The following is a 16,544-nucleotide window of genomic DNA, read 5'->3' on the forward strand; positions in this document are numbered from 1 at the left end:
GCTCCTGCTGCAATCGCAATGCTAGCTCAGCACTATCTACCCCTCCACCTATCCGCAAACTTTGCCACAAAGCCATCAATTCTATTATCTAAATCACTGACAAACAATGTGAAAAGTAGCGGTCCCAACACTGACCCCTGAGGAACACCACTAGTCATCAGCAGCCAACCAGAAAAGGCCCACTTTTATTCCCACTCACTGCCTCCTGCCTGTCAGCCATTCCTCTATCCATGCCAGTATCTTTCCTGTAACACCATGGGATTTTATCTTGTTAAGCAGCCTTCTGAAAATCCAAGTAAATGAAATCCACTGCCTCTCCTTTGTCCACCCTGCTTGTTACTTCCTCGAAGAACTCCAACAGATTTGTCAGGCAAGATTTCCCCATACAGACTTTGATTTATTTTATCATTGGTCTCCAAGTACCTCGAAACCTCATCCCTAATAATAGACTCCAACACTTCCCCAACCACTGAGGTTAGGCTAACTGGCCTATAATTTCCTTTCCTCTCTTCTTAAGGAGTGGAGTGACATTTGCAATCCTCCATTCCTCTGGGACCATGCCAGAATCAGGTGATTCTTGAAAGATCATGACCAATGCATCCATTATCTCTTCAGCAACCTCTCTCAGGACTCTGGGATGTCGTCCATCTGGCCTAGGTGACTTGTCCACATTACAACATTTGAGTTTGCCTAGCACTTTTCCCCTTTGTAATAGCAACGGCACTCACTCCTTCTCGCTGACACTCACAGACCTCTGGCAAACTCCTAGTGTCTTCCACAGAGACGACAGACGCAAATTACCCATTAAGCTCATCTGCCATTTCTTTGACCCTATTACTATTACTGGTATATAAATTACCAGCATAATTTTCCAGTGGTCCAATATCAATTCTCACCCCTCTTTATATAATTGAAAAACTTTCAGTATCCTGTTATTGGCTAGTCTACCCTCATATTCCATCTTTTTCCTTCTTATAGCTTTTTTTTAGTTGCCTTTTGCTGGATTTTAAAAGCTCCCCAATCATCCAACAATACAGTATGTAAATGTATCTGTTAAATAAATTCGGCTCTTGTCGTTTGTGTCGGAAGAAACATCGCCAGGTTCTCTCCACAGGTGGGAAGTGGGAAGAGCCAGGCTCGTCTGAAAACTGATTTAACGTGAAACGGGGACACCCCCTTTTCCCTGGGGGATGGGGGATATTATCGGGTGATCGGGTGAACAAGTCGTTGTCGGGATACTGCAAGTCTGAATCTTTACTGATGCTTTGCTGCACGCTTGAGCGCTGGGTGGAGGGTGCCGATGCTTTTTTGCTGGTGGGGGTGGAGGGGGAGAATCGTTGTTCTGCTGCTGCTTTGGGGTTTTAGTATTTTAACTGTCGGCATTCTTTGGGGCAATCCTCTATTTTTGTGGATGTTTGTGAAGAAAAAGAATTTCAGGATGTCCATTGCATACATTTCTCTGACACATTAAATGCACCTATTGAACACCGTCGAGTGAAAATAGTAATGAATCAGCACCGGAACATTTTACACTGATGGGGTTGTGGGGGGCACGTACACAGGGGGCAGGTAAACCTGGTGGGGCCACCGAGTGGGGGAGGAACGCGGGTGCCTGGGTCAACTTGCCATGCATTGTTATTGACGTGCTCCAGGCTCACTTGCTGCCCCACTGGATTCTCGTAGCCCCCTCCTGTCGGGCCAAACGTGTAGGACCTGCGGACACCTGTGGGAGGGGGGAGAAAAGAAAAAGAGGAGAAGTTAGGTATGAGGTAAAAAAAACCTTGCCAGGTGGGTGAGTACAAAGGATCGAAAGGATAGTTTTAATTTATTTAGAGATATAGAATGGTAACAGACCTCCCCGGCCCAGTGAGCCTGTGCTGCCTAATTACACCCGTGCCACCAATTAACCCACTAACCGGTAGGTCTTGGAACGTGGGGGGAAACCCTTGCGGTTACAGGGAGCAGCAGGAACCAAACCCGGCTGGCTGGTGCCATCAAGCGTAACGCCAACCTCCACGCTACCGTGTCGCCGGTAAAATTAACGCAAGTGGCGTGCACTTCCTATGGTACAGGAAGAGGAGGTGGCTCCTCCTCTTCCATCACGTTTCCTTCCCATTCTGATGCACAACGGGAGGCACCAAATAGAATGGCCACTGAGCGCGTGTGGTCCCAACGGTAGACGCTGAGGTGTTTTCATTGGAGGGAAAATGCTGAAAGCTGAGTCATGGCTTCAAGTCAAGTCAACTTTTATTGTCATTTCGACCATAACTGCTGGTACAGTACACAGTAAAAATGAGACAACGTTTTTCAGGACCATGGTTTACATGACACAGTACAAAAACTAGACTAAACTATGTAATAAAAAAAAACAGAGAAAGCTATACTAGACTACAGACCTACACTGGACTGCATAAAGTGCACAAAACAGTGCAGGCATTACAATAAATAATAAACAGGACAATAGGGTAAGGTGTCAGTGCAGGCTTCGGGTGTTGAAGAATCTGATAGCTTGGGGGAAGAAACTGCTATATAGTCTGGTCGTAAGAGCCCGAATGCTTCGGAGCCCTTTCCCAGATGGCAGGAGGGAGAAGAGATTGTATGAGGGGTACATGGGGTCCTTCATAATGCTGTTTGCTTTGCGGATGCAGCGTGTGGTGTAACTGTCCGTGATGGCGGGAAGAGAGACCCCGATGATCTTCTCAGCTGACCTCACTATCCGCTGCAGGGTCTTGCGATCCGAGACGGTGCAATTTCCGAACCGGGCAGTGATGCAGCTGCTCAGGATGCTCTCAATACAACCCCTGTAGAATGTGATGAGGATGCGGGGTGGGGGGGGGGGGGGTGGGAGACGGACTTTCAGGGTAAAGTCAGCTTAGAAATTTCTTCTCACATAAGGTATGGAGTTTTCCCAGCTTCAGGGGTTGCGGAGACTGGATTTTAAGAATTATTTAAAATGGAGGTAGATAATCCACGAACTTGAGGGCTCAGGGGCCTGGCTAAATTTGGGCAGGGGGGGCCTACTCCTGCTCCTGTTCTCTTGCGTTCTTCTGTCGGACAGCCCCCCCATTTAGGGAGTCCATCGCGGAAACTGGATCGCATTGCCTCCAAGGGAATTAAATCCTCATGGAGTATTCCCAGAGGTCTTGCCAAAGCAGTGCATATTAAGATTAGGAGACACAAAGTACACTGCAGATGCTGTGGTCAAGTCAACACGTACAAACAAGCTGGATGAACTCTGCAGGTCTCGGCCCGAAACGCTGACTGTTCATTTCAACAGATGAAATGCCCGACCTGCTGAGTTCATCCAGCTTGTTTGTACATATTTAGATTAGTTGCTCACACAGACAGAGAAATGCATCGTTTACGTCAGCAACTGGCCCAGCACGAGGATGTGCCGGGGGCAGCCTAAAAGTGGTGCAGTCTTTCAGCGCCGACATAGTACATCAGCAACTTACTAATCCTAACCTGCACGCCATTTGTACTGTGGGAGGAAACCCACACAGTCAAGAAGAGGACATACAAACTCCTTACAGACAGCGGCAGGAATTGAACACCGACCCGCGATCACTAGCGTTGTAAGAGCCTGATTAGGCTCGTGCAAATGTGGGAGAGTCTAAGACCAGAGGACATGGCCTCAGAACAGAGGGGCGCCCTTTCGAACAGAGATCAGGAGCACTTTCTTTAGCCAGAGTGTGGTGAATCTGAGGAATTCATTGTCACAGACGGCTGTGAAGGCCAAGTCTTTACATAGTGTACACTGAAGGCAAGGATTGATAGATTCTTGATTGGCCAGGGCATGAAGTGATACGAGGAGAGGCAGGAAATTGGGGCAGGGAGGAAAATGGATCAGCCATGATGAAATGGAAGAGCAGACTCAATTCTGTTCCTAATCTCATGGTTTTAAGGTATTAGATTAATGAGCTTGGCACAACATTGTGGGCTGAAGGGCCTGTTCCTGTGCTTTAATGTCTTAAGTTCAAAGTTCAACATTCAACAAGTTCACTGACAGAGGAACCAGAAGTGGAGAGAGAGCAGTTTTGAGATCCTGAGTGTCAACATCCCCAAGGATCTAACCAGGACCCAACAGATCGATGCAGCTACAAAGATGGCAAAATAACAGCTATATTATCTGGCATGTCACCAGAGATACTCGCAAACTGATACTGGTACTGATTGTGTATGATCAGCCATGATCACAGTGAATGGCAGTACTGGCTAGAAGGGCCGAATGGCCTACTCCTGCACCTATTGTCTATTGTCAAATTTCTACAGATGTACAGTGGAGAGCATTTTAACTGGCTTCACTCAATAGGCTCCATCATGGGCACTAGAAACAAAGAAAACCTACAGCCCAATACAGGCCCTTCGGCCCACAAAGCTGTGCCGAACATGTCCCTACCTTAGAACTACCTAGGCTCACCCATAGGCACCCGTTAGTCTCGAAAGACCATGGATTTGCGCCTTGCAAAGTTTCCAGGGCGCAGGCCTGGGCAGGGTTGTATGGGAGACCGGCAGTTGCCCATGCAGCGAGTCTCCCCTCTCCACACCACCGATGTTGTCCAAGGGAAGGGCACTAGGACCCAAGCAGCTTGGCACCGGTGTCGTCGCAGAGCAATGTGTGGTTAAGTGCCTTGTTCAAGGACACAACACGCTGCCTCAGCTGAGGCTCGAACTAGTGACCTTCAGATCACTAGGCCGATGCCTTATCCACTAGGCCACGCGCCAACACAACATAGTCCATAGCCCTCTATTTTTCTAAGCTCCACGTATCCATCCAGGAGTGTCTTAAAAGACCCTATCGTTTCCGCCTCCACCACTGCCACCGGCAGCCCGTTCCATGCCCTCACCACTCTGCGTAAAAAACACCACTGACATCTCCTCTGTACCTACTTCCAAGCACCTTAAAACTGTGCCCTCTCGTGCTAGCCATTTCAGCCCTGAGAAAAAGCCTCTGACTATCCGCACAATCAATGCCTCTCATCATCTTCCACACCTCTATCAGGTCACTCTCATCCTCCGTCGCTCCAAGGAGAAAAGGCCGAGTTAACTCAACCTATTCTCATAAGGCATGCTCCCCAATCCAGGCAACATCCTTGCAAGTCTAGCCTCCATTGTACCCAGGACATCTTCAAGGAACGGTGCCTCAGAAAGGTAGTGTCCACCATTAGTCCCACCACCCAGGACATGCCCCCTTTTCACTGTTACCCTCAGGGAGGAGGTAACAGGAGACAAAAGGCACACACTCAGCAATTCAAGAACAGCTTCTTCCCCTCTGCCACTCAATTCCTCAATGGACGTTAGAAACATAGAAAATAGGTGCAGGAGTAGGCCATTCGGCCCTTCGAGCCTGCACCGCCATTCAGTATGATCATGGCTGATCATCCAACTCAGAACCCTGTACCTGCTTTCTCCCCAAACCCCCGATCCCTTTAGCCACAAGGGCCATATCTAACTTGCATCCATAAACACTACCTCACTACTTTCTTGCAATCCATATTTAATTTATTTAATACACATTTAACGTAATTAATTTTTTATTACACATTGTACTGCTGCGGCAAAAACAACAAATTTCACGGCACATGCCGGTGATATTAAACCCGATTCTGAAGAGCTGAGGATCGAACCAACCAAGTACAGTAACAAGCTGGAGGGTACTCACCAGCTTCGTCGTAGAAGTAGTGGATAGCCCCCTCCGAGGTGTCGTCGAAGTTGGAAGCCTCGTGCACGGGGCCCCGCGGTAACAGCAGTGAGCTGGCAAAGTGCAGGGCCGCCGGAAGCCCGTGGGTGCGGGACTGGGAGGCTGCGCGGTTCCGCTGGATGTCCTGCAGGCTGCGTGGAAGAAGAGAACGGCACGTGGTCAGGGCAGAGCGGGGGGGTCACGTGGTATCCCGAGGCTCCTCGGGAGGAGAGGGACCGGGTTTAAAACCTCATCCCCCCCCTTCTCTCTACCCTCCCCGGTAGTGAGCACACTACCTTCACCCAGCATCGCCCGGAGATTTCATACAAGTTGCAAAACGAAATTGCGGCCCATTGACGACCAGAGGGAAGTCACAGTGGTCAGGAATCGGACGCCGAGTTGGGCTCTGTGGCTCAGAAGAGGGAAAGGTGGGTGAAGGGGCAAGCTGGGGTGGGAGGGGCAGCAGACAGGGGTTTCTGTGGACGAGAACAAGATTTCTGGGTGGTATGTTCTCCCGGACCCTGGCACCCAGGAAGCATCTCACGTTCTTAAGTGGGTGAGCAGCCAGAGGTCGGGGTCCATTTTGGTGCCGATGACGTAGTCAGGCAGAGGGACAAGTTTCTGCAAAGTGAGTTCAGGGACGGGACCTCCAGGGCTGTGATCTCAGGATTGCCACCCGTGCCACATGCTAGTGAGGCCAGAAGTAGGAAAATCATACAGTTTAACACGTGGTGTAGGAGGGAGGGCTTCAGATTTTCAGATCATTAGGCTCTCAAGTCAAGTTACTTTTATTGTCATTTCAACCATAACTGCTGGTACAGTACATAGTAAAAATGAGACATTCTGGGGTAGGTGGGGTGCAAGGAGGGGGGGGGGGGCATATCCTAGCAGGAAGGTTTGTTAATGCAGCACTGACAGTGGGGATAAACTGGAGCTGCAGGGAGTTGGGAATCACAGCCAGAACAGATAGCGGAGGGGTTGTGGTGACAGACGTTGTCAAGACCTCAGACAAAGTCAGGAATCAAAAAGTTGAGCGTGGAGCGATTAATGTCATGAGCTGCGGATACTTCAGTGCAAAAGGAATATTGCAGGAAACGCAGATGAGCTCAGGGCGTGGATCAGCGTGCGGATTTGTGACACTGTAGCCATTAGTAAGACCCGGCTGCAGGAGGGGCAGGACTGCCAGCTCAGTATTCTGGGGTTTGGTTGCCTCAGGGACGATAGAGCGGGAGGGATTAAAGGGGCATTACTCGTCAGGGATAATGTCTTGGCAGCGCTCAGTCAGGACAGACTAGAGAATTCATCTAGTGAGGCTTTACAGGTGGAACTGAGGAATGAGAGAGATAGGAATACGTTGATAGACCACCCAACAGACCGCGGGATTTAGAGGAGCAAACTTGCAGAGCGATTGCAAGAAACACAAGGTTGTGATAGTAGGTGATTTCAGCTTTGCACTATTGACTGGGACTCCCACACTGTAAAAGGGCTGGATGGGAAAGAGTTTGTCAGATGTGATCAGGACAGTTTCCTTAATCGGTACCTACAAGTCCCCAATGAGAGAGTGTGCAATATCTGCTATTCCTCATACGGTCCAGATTCTAACACATGCAGTCTCTTGCATCCTTAAGGCTGATTTATACTTCTGCGTAGCGGCCTACGCCGCAGCCTTCGTGAGCGACCTGCGCCGTTGTGAGCATTTATACCTGTGCATTGGTGTGTCTGGGTCCCTCTGCAATTCACCGCCAAAACGCTAGTTGGCGGTGGGGTTTCTATGCCACTGTGTAGAGTTTCTTCGTGAACTTCAAACAATGGCGACTGAGCGCATCACGTTGGAGTTGGAGCTAATAAATGTTGAACAAGGGTTACTTTTAGTGAAATTGCTGCAATGCAGAAGAGAGAGAAGACGTCGGAGGAGATGGTGTGTACGGCCATTGAACGGATCGAGGCAGAAGGAGGGTGAATTTTCTGTGCTTGTCCGGCCTCCGAGAGACACGGACGAGGAAATGCACTTCAAATATTTTCGGACGCCGGCAGGTAGATTTGACGATTTGGTTCGTCGTCTCCAACCATCTATTTCGCATCAGTGTATGCACAGTATGCCGATAGACAGGAGGAAATGCGATGCTACCGAGCCGACTGATCACAGTTGTTGCGGTCTGCGTCTCCGCGACGCGCAGTTACATCTTTGGAGAGGTGCGCGTCAGGCTATAGTGTAGGGTAGGGCGTAGGGTACAGTGTGCGTTACACGGCTACGCTGTACCTACAGCGTTCATTTGACGTAGAAGTATAAATCAGCCTTAACACGTGCTCTCAGCACCTCCCACACTTTCCCCACAGTGCCACTCGTTCTGCGTCACCCTCTTCCCGCAGGCCCCTCCCTGTGCTGCCCCAGGGCGCCCTACCTCGGCGGGGAGCCCATGATGGAGGGCGGAGGCGTGGGGTTGCTGCCAGCGTTATGCCGCCGCCTCATCGCCTGCGTCCGCTTGATGCTGCTGCTGAGCTCCCGCTTTCCCGCGTCGTCAGGGGTGGCGGCTGAAAGCCAGAAGGGTTGCAAGCCGTCACTATGTGCAGATCTACCCCGAACGACCCACCCTACCCTCCGCCCACTGTAGGAGGCCAACACGGCCGCCGTTCAGACTTCTCCTCCGTAGCCCTCTGAGTTTGGCCAACAATGGCCCTCTGACATTGTCGCAGTCCTGTTCCCACAATGCCACGCTCCTGCAGGCTCCCCTTGAATCATCAGGAACGACAGCACAGCATCCGGTACCCAGACCACAGCCCCTCATACCCCTACCATCCACCTACTTATCCTAATTTCTCTTAAGCGTTGGAATCAGTCCCGTATCCAGCACTTGCACTGGCAGCTTGCTCCACATGTAGGGCTCTCGGTCCCGGTAACTGTGGTATTAACTGCTCGGGCTAACAAAATGGCTTCGCTGTAATGTTGTTCAATGCTGTAACGGGTTTCTGTATCTGGAATGTTTGGGTTATAACTGCAGATAAGGGGGGAACTAACCAATGGAGAATTGTTGTGCTATCTCGTATGTGTGAGCTGAGCGGGAGTTTGCAATCTTTGTCGGGAGGCGAGCGAAGAGGACGGACGTGTGAGGAGCGGACAGCGGTTCCAGGGCGGCGGATACTGGACGTCGGCGGTTCGGACGGTGGCCGAAGGCTCGGAAGGTCGTTGTGGATGGAACCGGAGGCGTGAGCTCCAACGTATTAACATATTATGTGCACAGACTGATAAACTTACTGATTTGGCGCCTTTAGGTTATCTGTTTCTACTAACCCATCACTGAGAAATAACTATAAAGTTGCAATTATTTACTCGCCTTTGGTGTATTGTCTGGTATTTGTGTTGTGGGTGTGTACGGGGGGGGCATTACACCGTATTTACACCGAAGTATTGCACCGTTGGCGGGGCGACAGAGGTTCACCCTAGATGAACGGGGGTAAATTGGGGGGCATGGATGCTACACACACTCAGTGAAGAGGCTCCCCCTCAGGTTTCTCTTAAATATCTCTTCCCCCTGCCCCATCTCTCATTCTATCCACCATCCCATAAAACAACCCCGTCACCGGACACTGCACCCCATCGACCTGCCGAGAGCCCCGACCACTCCCGTCACAAGACGCTATGACCCTCACTATTCCCACCGAGGCCAAGGCATCCCGCCTCTGGACACCGCGGACCTCAAGCAGAACCTGGGCCTGCCCGTCGACCTACCTCCTCCGACGGCCCCCTCGCTGGTGAGGGCGGCCGCCCAGCTGGCCGGGCTGACCGAGTGTCCCCAGGAGCTGCTGATGGACTCCAGCCGCTGGGCGAGGCGCTCTCGGCCCCTCGGTTCGCCCTCCCGCGCCTCCAGGTCCGACTTGGAGGCAGTCAGTGCGCGGACACCGCCGGGTAGCTGCTCACCCGCCCCTCCTCCTCCTCCCCCGCCCGCCCCGGAGGCGTGGGCCAGCGGAGAGGGCATAGGGGTGGATTCGCGCTCGGGGCGCCGGCTCCTGCGGCGGGCAGCCGTGCCGGTGGCGGGCGGGGAGCAGGAAGGGGAGGTGGCGGTAGAAGAGCTGGACGAGCTGCTGTAGCGGGGCTGCGAGCGCAGACTGGAGGCGTCGCTGGGCTCGCTCGAGTCCTCGTCCTCCGAAGAGCCCCCGGCGAAAGACCGGGGCGGCGGGCCACGCTCAAACACCCCAACCCGGCCCCTCCTCCGCCGGCCACTGGGCTTCTTCCCGGCTGGGCCCCGCCGCCTCACCAGCCGCAGGTCCTTGGGCCTCACCGACTGCTCGGCATCCTGCGAGGGGGACAGCCTGCCCTCCAGCCAGGAGGTGAGAGGGTCCAGGGCCCCGGGGAAGGGCAAGGCGGCGACGGTGGACTCCCCGGGATCGGGCGTGGGGGCCAGCTCGCTGTCGGACAAGTCGGTGTCGCTTCCCACCTTCCCCGCCAGGGCCCGGGGCGCCCCGGCATCGCCCCCACCAGCCCCAGGCGCCGGGGAGGGGCTCTCTAGGCGGGTGGAGCCGGTCTTCTCGCTGAGGCAGCTGTCGGTGGAGCCGGCTGCCTTGGCGGGGCTCCGGGCTTCCTGGCCGCCCCGCCCCATCTCGTCGTCCGCGCCACCCGGCCGCCGCGGAAGCAGGGGGCCGAGCAGGGCCTCACACAGGCTCTGAGGCTCGCTGGGGTGCCAGCCCCCCAGCTGGTCGAGCAGCCCGAAGGGCAGGGCGTGGAGGCCGCAGGCCTGGGCGGCCGGCCGCTGATGGGGAGGGCCAGCCGGCACCGGGGTCAGAGGCGGCGGGGGGGACGGGGCAGGCTCCAGCCCGGCGCGGAACTGCAGCACCGTCTGGGTGGGTAGCGGCGGCAGCCTTTTGGCCACAGGGCACGTGTCCAGCTGGCAGGCCTCGGGCAGCATCAGGCACTCCTTGGTCGTCTGCGCGTCTGAAACGACAAGGAAATCAAGAGAAAAGTTCGACAGTCTCCCAATCAGGTTACTTTCATTTGCGCCAACCGGCCGTTCCTCAGGGACGCTGCCTGGAAGTCGTACGCCTTCAGGGTTCGGAGGTTCTGCAACCCTGTGGACGAGCCAATTCCGTGCCAGTGCTGCAGGAGAAACTGGCTGTCAGAGGCCCCCGTTGCTCAGATCCCTCTTTCTCTCAACAGCGGGGGAGATCTTGCTGCTGATTTTCGAGTCTGAGAACTCGGTATAAAGGTGGCGTGGTAGCTTTAACATTGCAATCGGCAAACTGCTTTACTTTGTTGGTCTCCCCTCTCGCTGTGGGAAGGGTGGCAACCTCTCTGTCTCCAGGTTTCGGACATCCGCAGACACTTTCGTGTCGTTTGGGCTCCCAGTCTGAGGAGGAACATGCTCCCAATCTAACGGGGAGAGTCCAGAGGAGCTTTACTAGAATCCTCCCAGGAATGAAAGGGTTAACATATGAGGGGAATTTGATGGCTCTGGGCCTGTACTCACTTGCAATGAGAGGGGATCTCATTGAAACCTATCAAATATTGAAAAGCCTAGATAGAGTGGATGTGGAGAGGATGTTTCCTATAGTGGGGGAGTCTAGGACCAGAGGACACAGATAGAGTGGATGTGGAGAGGATGTTTCCTGTTGTGGGGGAGTCTAGGACCAGAGGACACAGATAGAGTGGATGCGGAGAGGATGTTTCCTATAGTGGGGGAGTCTAGGACCAGAGGGCACAGATAGAGTGGATGTGGAGAGGATGTTTCCTGTCGTGGGGGAGTCTAGGACCAGAGGACACAGATAGAGTGGATGTGGAGAGGATGTTTCCTATAGTAGGGGAGTCTAGGACCAGAGGACACAGATAGAGTGGATGTGGAGAGGATGTTTCCTATAGTGGGGGAGTCTAGGACCAGAGGACACAGATAGAGTGGATGTGGAGAGGATGTTTCCTATAGTGGGGGAGTCTAGGACCAGAGGACACAGATAGAGTGGATGTGGAGAGGATGTTTCCTATAGTGGGGGAGTCTAGGACCAGAGGGCACAGATAGCATGGATGTGGAGAGGATGTTTCCTATAGTGGGGGAGTCTAGGACCAGAGGACACAGATAGAGTGGATGCGGAGAGGATGTTTCCTATAGTGGGGGAGTCTAGGACCAGAGGACACAGATAGAGTGGATGTGGAGAGGATGTTTCCTATAGTGGGGGAGTCTAGGACCAGAGGACACAGATAGAGTGGATGTGGAGAGGATGTTTCCTATAGTGGGGGAGTCTAGGACCAGAGGACACAGATAGAGTGGATGTGGAGAGGATGTTTCCTATAGTGGGGGAGTCTAGGACCAGAGGGCACAGATAGAGTGGATGGGAGAGGATGTTTCCTATAGTGGGGGAGTCCAGGACCAGTGGACACAGATTGAGTGGATGTGGAGAGGATGTTTCCTATAGTGGGGGAGTCTAGGACCAGAGGACACAGATAGAGTGGATGTGGAGAGGATGTTTCCTGTCGTGGGGGAGTCTAAGAATAGAAGGCACAGTCTCTAGGACAGAGATGAGGTGGAATTTCTTTAGCCAGAGGGTGGGGGAACCTGTGGAATTCAACGCCACAGACGGCTGTGGGCGCCAAGATGTTGGGAATATTTAAAGCAGAGGTTGACATGGTCTTGATTAGAAAGGCAAAGGGATTGAGGGGGAAAATAAAATCAGCCATGTTGGAATGCGGATCAGGCCCAACAGGCCAAATGTTCTAATTCTGCTCCTATGTATTACGTCCAATGGGGAGACTCAAGACTCAAGTTCACTCATCACATGTACATTGAAACATTTAATGAAGTGCGCCATTTGCATTCACAGCCAACACACCCGAGGGTGTGCTGGGGGCAGCCCGCAAGTGTCGCTCAACATCCTGTACCCGTGATGCTCGGCACAGCAGAGCAAAGCAACGGAACAGCAGCAAAAACGAGCCCCCGTCCCTCCCTCCCACCCAAATGCACCGCCATTCAACCCAGGACGGAACCCCCCCCCCCCCCCCCCGCTACCACGGCCAGAGCAAACCCGGTCGGCGGAGGGGCTGGCTCACCTGCCGGGTCCAACGCGTTCAGCTTCAGTAACTCCCTGTCGGCCGAAGTGACAATGACGTTTTTGCTGCCCTGTTCGCGGACCAGGTCTCTGATACCTGTTGGGGACGCGGGAAACAGGAGTTGGTGAGCAGGGAAGAGCAGAGTCAAGGGCAGACATAAAACAGGCCCCAGAGACAAACACACAGAGGGTACCCGAGTGGCAACAGCAGAGAACTGAATGAGGCCTACTTTCAAGCAAAGAACTTTGCCTCAACACGACTAAAGTAGGGGGCTGTACATCAGTATTCCTCTCGCGCTAACACTGGACAACAAATTTTCCTCAGAAGTGTTGCTTCCTCAGAATTTTTTTTTTGTTTTTGATAGACCACTTGAAACTGAACACAAATATAATTTCAGACTATCGTATCACATTGGGATTTGGAGAAACAAGAAATTAACTTTTATTGGATGTGATGCGCTTAATTGCATAATGGTGCGGATCCTTTGCAAAAGATCACCTAAGCTAAAACTGTTTTGTTGATGATTTTCATTTGGACTCAGTGTCTGAGGCTTCTCACCCAAGTGTCCAACAATAATCAGCCAGCACTGAATTTGACCGCAGCGTCCTGATGAAGCCTTTCACCACGCACGTCACTGACAACGCCAAGTTTGGCAGGGAAGAATGTATAAATTGGAAGGCAGAAAATGGATCTTTTAGTGACATGTTGCACTTCACAGTTTTGTATTCTTATCAACCAGCTGCATATAGTTTGGTGCTCTGTAGTTGCCTCGAAAATGTTCAGCTACATCCTTGAATGCCTTCCAAGTGATTTTCTCCGGTGCCACCAGAAGCTCTTTGAATTACCTGTCATTGATGACCTGTTTGACCTGTGGACCATCAAAAATCCCTTCCTTAATCTTGGCATCAGTTATTCTGACTTGAATAACGAAATGAAATAACAAATATAGACGATTTTTTTTAGAAAGGTGTGCGGTAGGGAGAATTCATGGTAATTTTGATGATCAGCAGCCCAAAATCCATAAGATACAACCAAAAGTATTCAGGAAGCAAAATCTTTGTTGTCCAGTGGAACCCATAAAATTCATCTGGGCTCATTACACCGCGCTTATGAGAAATGGACCTGGGTCAGATATTCCACACAATCTTAGATAGACCTTTTGGCCGATTGAGTCCATGCTGACCCATTTATACCAGTCCTATATTAATCCCATTTTTTAATGTTTTCTCCATATTCTCATCAGTACCCCCCCACACCAGATTCTCCCACTGACCCACACACAATTCGTCCCGATTACTTCTCCGCTCACTACCCTCTACCCAATGCCAATGTTGCCACAAAACAAAGTCCACGATGCATGCCAGCGATAACAAACCTCATTCTGTTTCACTCCTGTGAAATGCATGTTAATTCTACAGTGACCACCTCCTACACCTGACAGAGTGGACACTCAGGGCATGTCCGTGGTCTTCCGTTGCTGTAGCCCCGCCGCTTCAAGCTTCAACGCATTTTGTGTTCAGAGACGCTCCTCTGCACGTGTGGTTATTTGAGTTACTGTCACCCTCTTCTCAGCTTGAACCAGTCTGGCCACTCTCCTCTGACCTCTCTCATTAACAAGCCATTTTCACCCACAGAACTGCTGATCAGTGGATTTTTTTTTTTGTTTTTCCACACCATTCTCTGTAAACTCTAGACACTTGTGTGTGAAAATCCCAGGAGATCAACTGTTTCAAAGATACTCATCCCACCCCATCTGGCACCAACAATCATTCTACTGTCAAAGTCACTCAGATCCCATTTCTTCCCCATTCAGAGTCACAACTGAGCCTCTTGACCACGTCTGCATGCTTGTATACATTGCGTTCTGCAGACTGGTGATCTTCCAGACGGTGCCGTCTGGCAGCTGCGCTCGGCTGGGGCACTGGCCTCTCCTGTCAGTGCTGCCCTCCCGTGTTCAAGCAGTGGAATAGCAGGCTGCATCGGCGTGCGTCTGCACACTCTGCCAGGAGACTCTACCATCAATCATGGGACATGTCCCTCAGGGTCTTGGACCACCTGTTTTTTGTTTGCAAGACTGTTTATTTTGGCTCGCTACCCTAAGCATGCTGTGTGTGTTTCACACCTTGGCCCCACAGGAACTCTGTTTCCTTCAGCGGTATCTATGTATGATAATTAAACTTGACTCGATTTTGACTGAATTGCTGCCACGTGATTGGCTGATCAGATAAATGCATTAACAAGCTGGTGATCAAGTGACACTGCGTGTATCGTGATGCCTACGAGAGGCAATTAAGTTGAGGCATTGGTTGCCCATCCCCTTGGAAAGACCTGGCAGCGGCTGGTGGCTCTGTGCTGAGCCACCTCAACTAGTCATATATTTAATTAAATACGGCTATAATTCATTAGGAGTTTAAGGGGATTTGGCATGTCACCAAAGATTCTAGCAAATTTCTACAGATGTACCATGGAGAGCATTCCAACCGGTTGCGTCACCGTCGGGTATGGACGGGCCGCTACACAGGGTCAGAAAAAGCCGCAGAGGGGTGGAAATTCAGCCAGCTCCATCATGGGCACCACCTTCCCCACCTTCGAGGACGTGTTTAAAAGGCGGCATCCATCATTAAGGACCCCCATCACCCGGGATGTGCCCACTTCTCGTTGCTACCTTCAAGGAAGAGGTACAGGGGCCTGGAGGCACACACTCAATGACTTCAAAACAGCTTCTCCCTCTCCGCCATCTGATTTCTAACAGACAACAAACTAACTCATGAACGACACCTGACTATTTTTTGCTTTATTTTTGCACGACGGATATTATTGTGCAGCAAAACAACAAATATCTCAACGTATGTCAGTGATATTAATGATGAATTTGATTCCAATTCTGGTAATCATAAAACCACACTCCCTTGTGGAGGACCAGGTCCAGCCAGCCCCAGGGCCCCTTTAGTGACTCAAATGAAGATACGACCCACCTTTAGAAGCACCATGGTCCTCCAGGTGTGTCAGCAGTTCCTAGGATGAAAGAAGGGAAGTTTTTTTTAAAAAAAAATTAAACTCGAGCAGTCAGTTTGATTTTCTCTCTGGTTGTGTTTCAGGTCTTGGGGGGGGGGGGGGGGGTCATCTCCCCCAATAACATCTCAGCTGTCACTTGTCCCTCCACTTTCTGTCCTGTGCAACTGTGTCCCAGACACCAATAAGGACAGCGCGGTAACATAGCGGTTGGCGAAATCTATTACGGCACCAGCGATAAGACCATAAGACGTAGGAGCAGAATTAGATCATTGGGCTCAGAGTCTGCTCCGCCATTCAGTCCTTTATTTCCCTCCTCAGCCCCGCTCCCCAGCCTTCCCCCCATAACCTTCGATATCATGTCCAATCAAGAACCTTTCATGCTCTGCCTTAAATACACCCAGTGACTCGGCCTCCACAGCTGCCTGTGGTAACAAATCCCATAAATTCACCACCCCCGGCTGAATAAATTTCTCCCCATCTCTGTTTTAATTGGACGCCCCTCTATCCTGAGGCGGTGCCCCCTTGTCCTAGACTCTCCCACCATGGGAAACATCCTTTCTACATCTACCCTCTCTAGGCCTTTCAACATTCCAAAGGTTCCAATGAGATTTCCCCCCCCCCCATCCTAAATTCCAGTGAGTACAGACCCAGAGCCATCAAACATTCCTCGTATGATAACCCTTTCATGCCTGGAATCATCCTTGTGAACCTCTTCTGAACACTCTCCAATGCTAGCACATCTTTTCTTCGATGAGGAGCCCAAAACACATTACTCAAGGTGTGGCCTCACCAGTGCCTTAAAGCCTCAGCATCACATCCCTG

The 16,544-nt window shown here is 51.7% G+C and overlaps 1 protein-coding gene across 1 annotated transcript in view; it reads right to left on the reverse strand.

Moving 5' to 3' along the window:
• The window catches only part of LOC140717661 (pecanex-like protein 3), a 125,049-nt gene that overhangs the window by 89,315 nt on the left and 19,190 nt on the right, over positions 1-16,544 (reverse strand). Inside the window, 6 exon segments of the mRNA XM_073031295.1 lie at positions 1,627-1,723; positions 5,663-5,832; positions 8,083-8,212; positions 9,408-10,607; positions 12,708-12,803; positions 15,683-15,722. Of these exon segments, the coding sequence (XP_072887396.1) occupies positions 1,627-1,723; positions 5,663-5,832; positions 8,083-8,212; positions 9,408-10,607; positions 12,708-12,803; positions 15,683-15,722 (1,733 nt within the window).

Source organism: Hemitrygon akajei, chromosome 28, assembly GCF_048418815.1.
Source record: "Hemitrygon akajei chromosome 28, sHemAka1.3, whole genome shotgun sequence".
NCBI classification, from domain to species: domain Eukaryota; kingdom Metazoa; phylum Chordata; class Chondrichthyes; order Myliobatiformes; family Dasyatidae; genus Hemitrygon; species Hemitrygon akajei.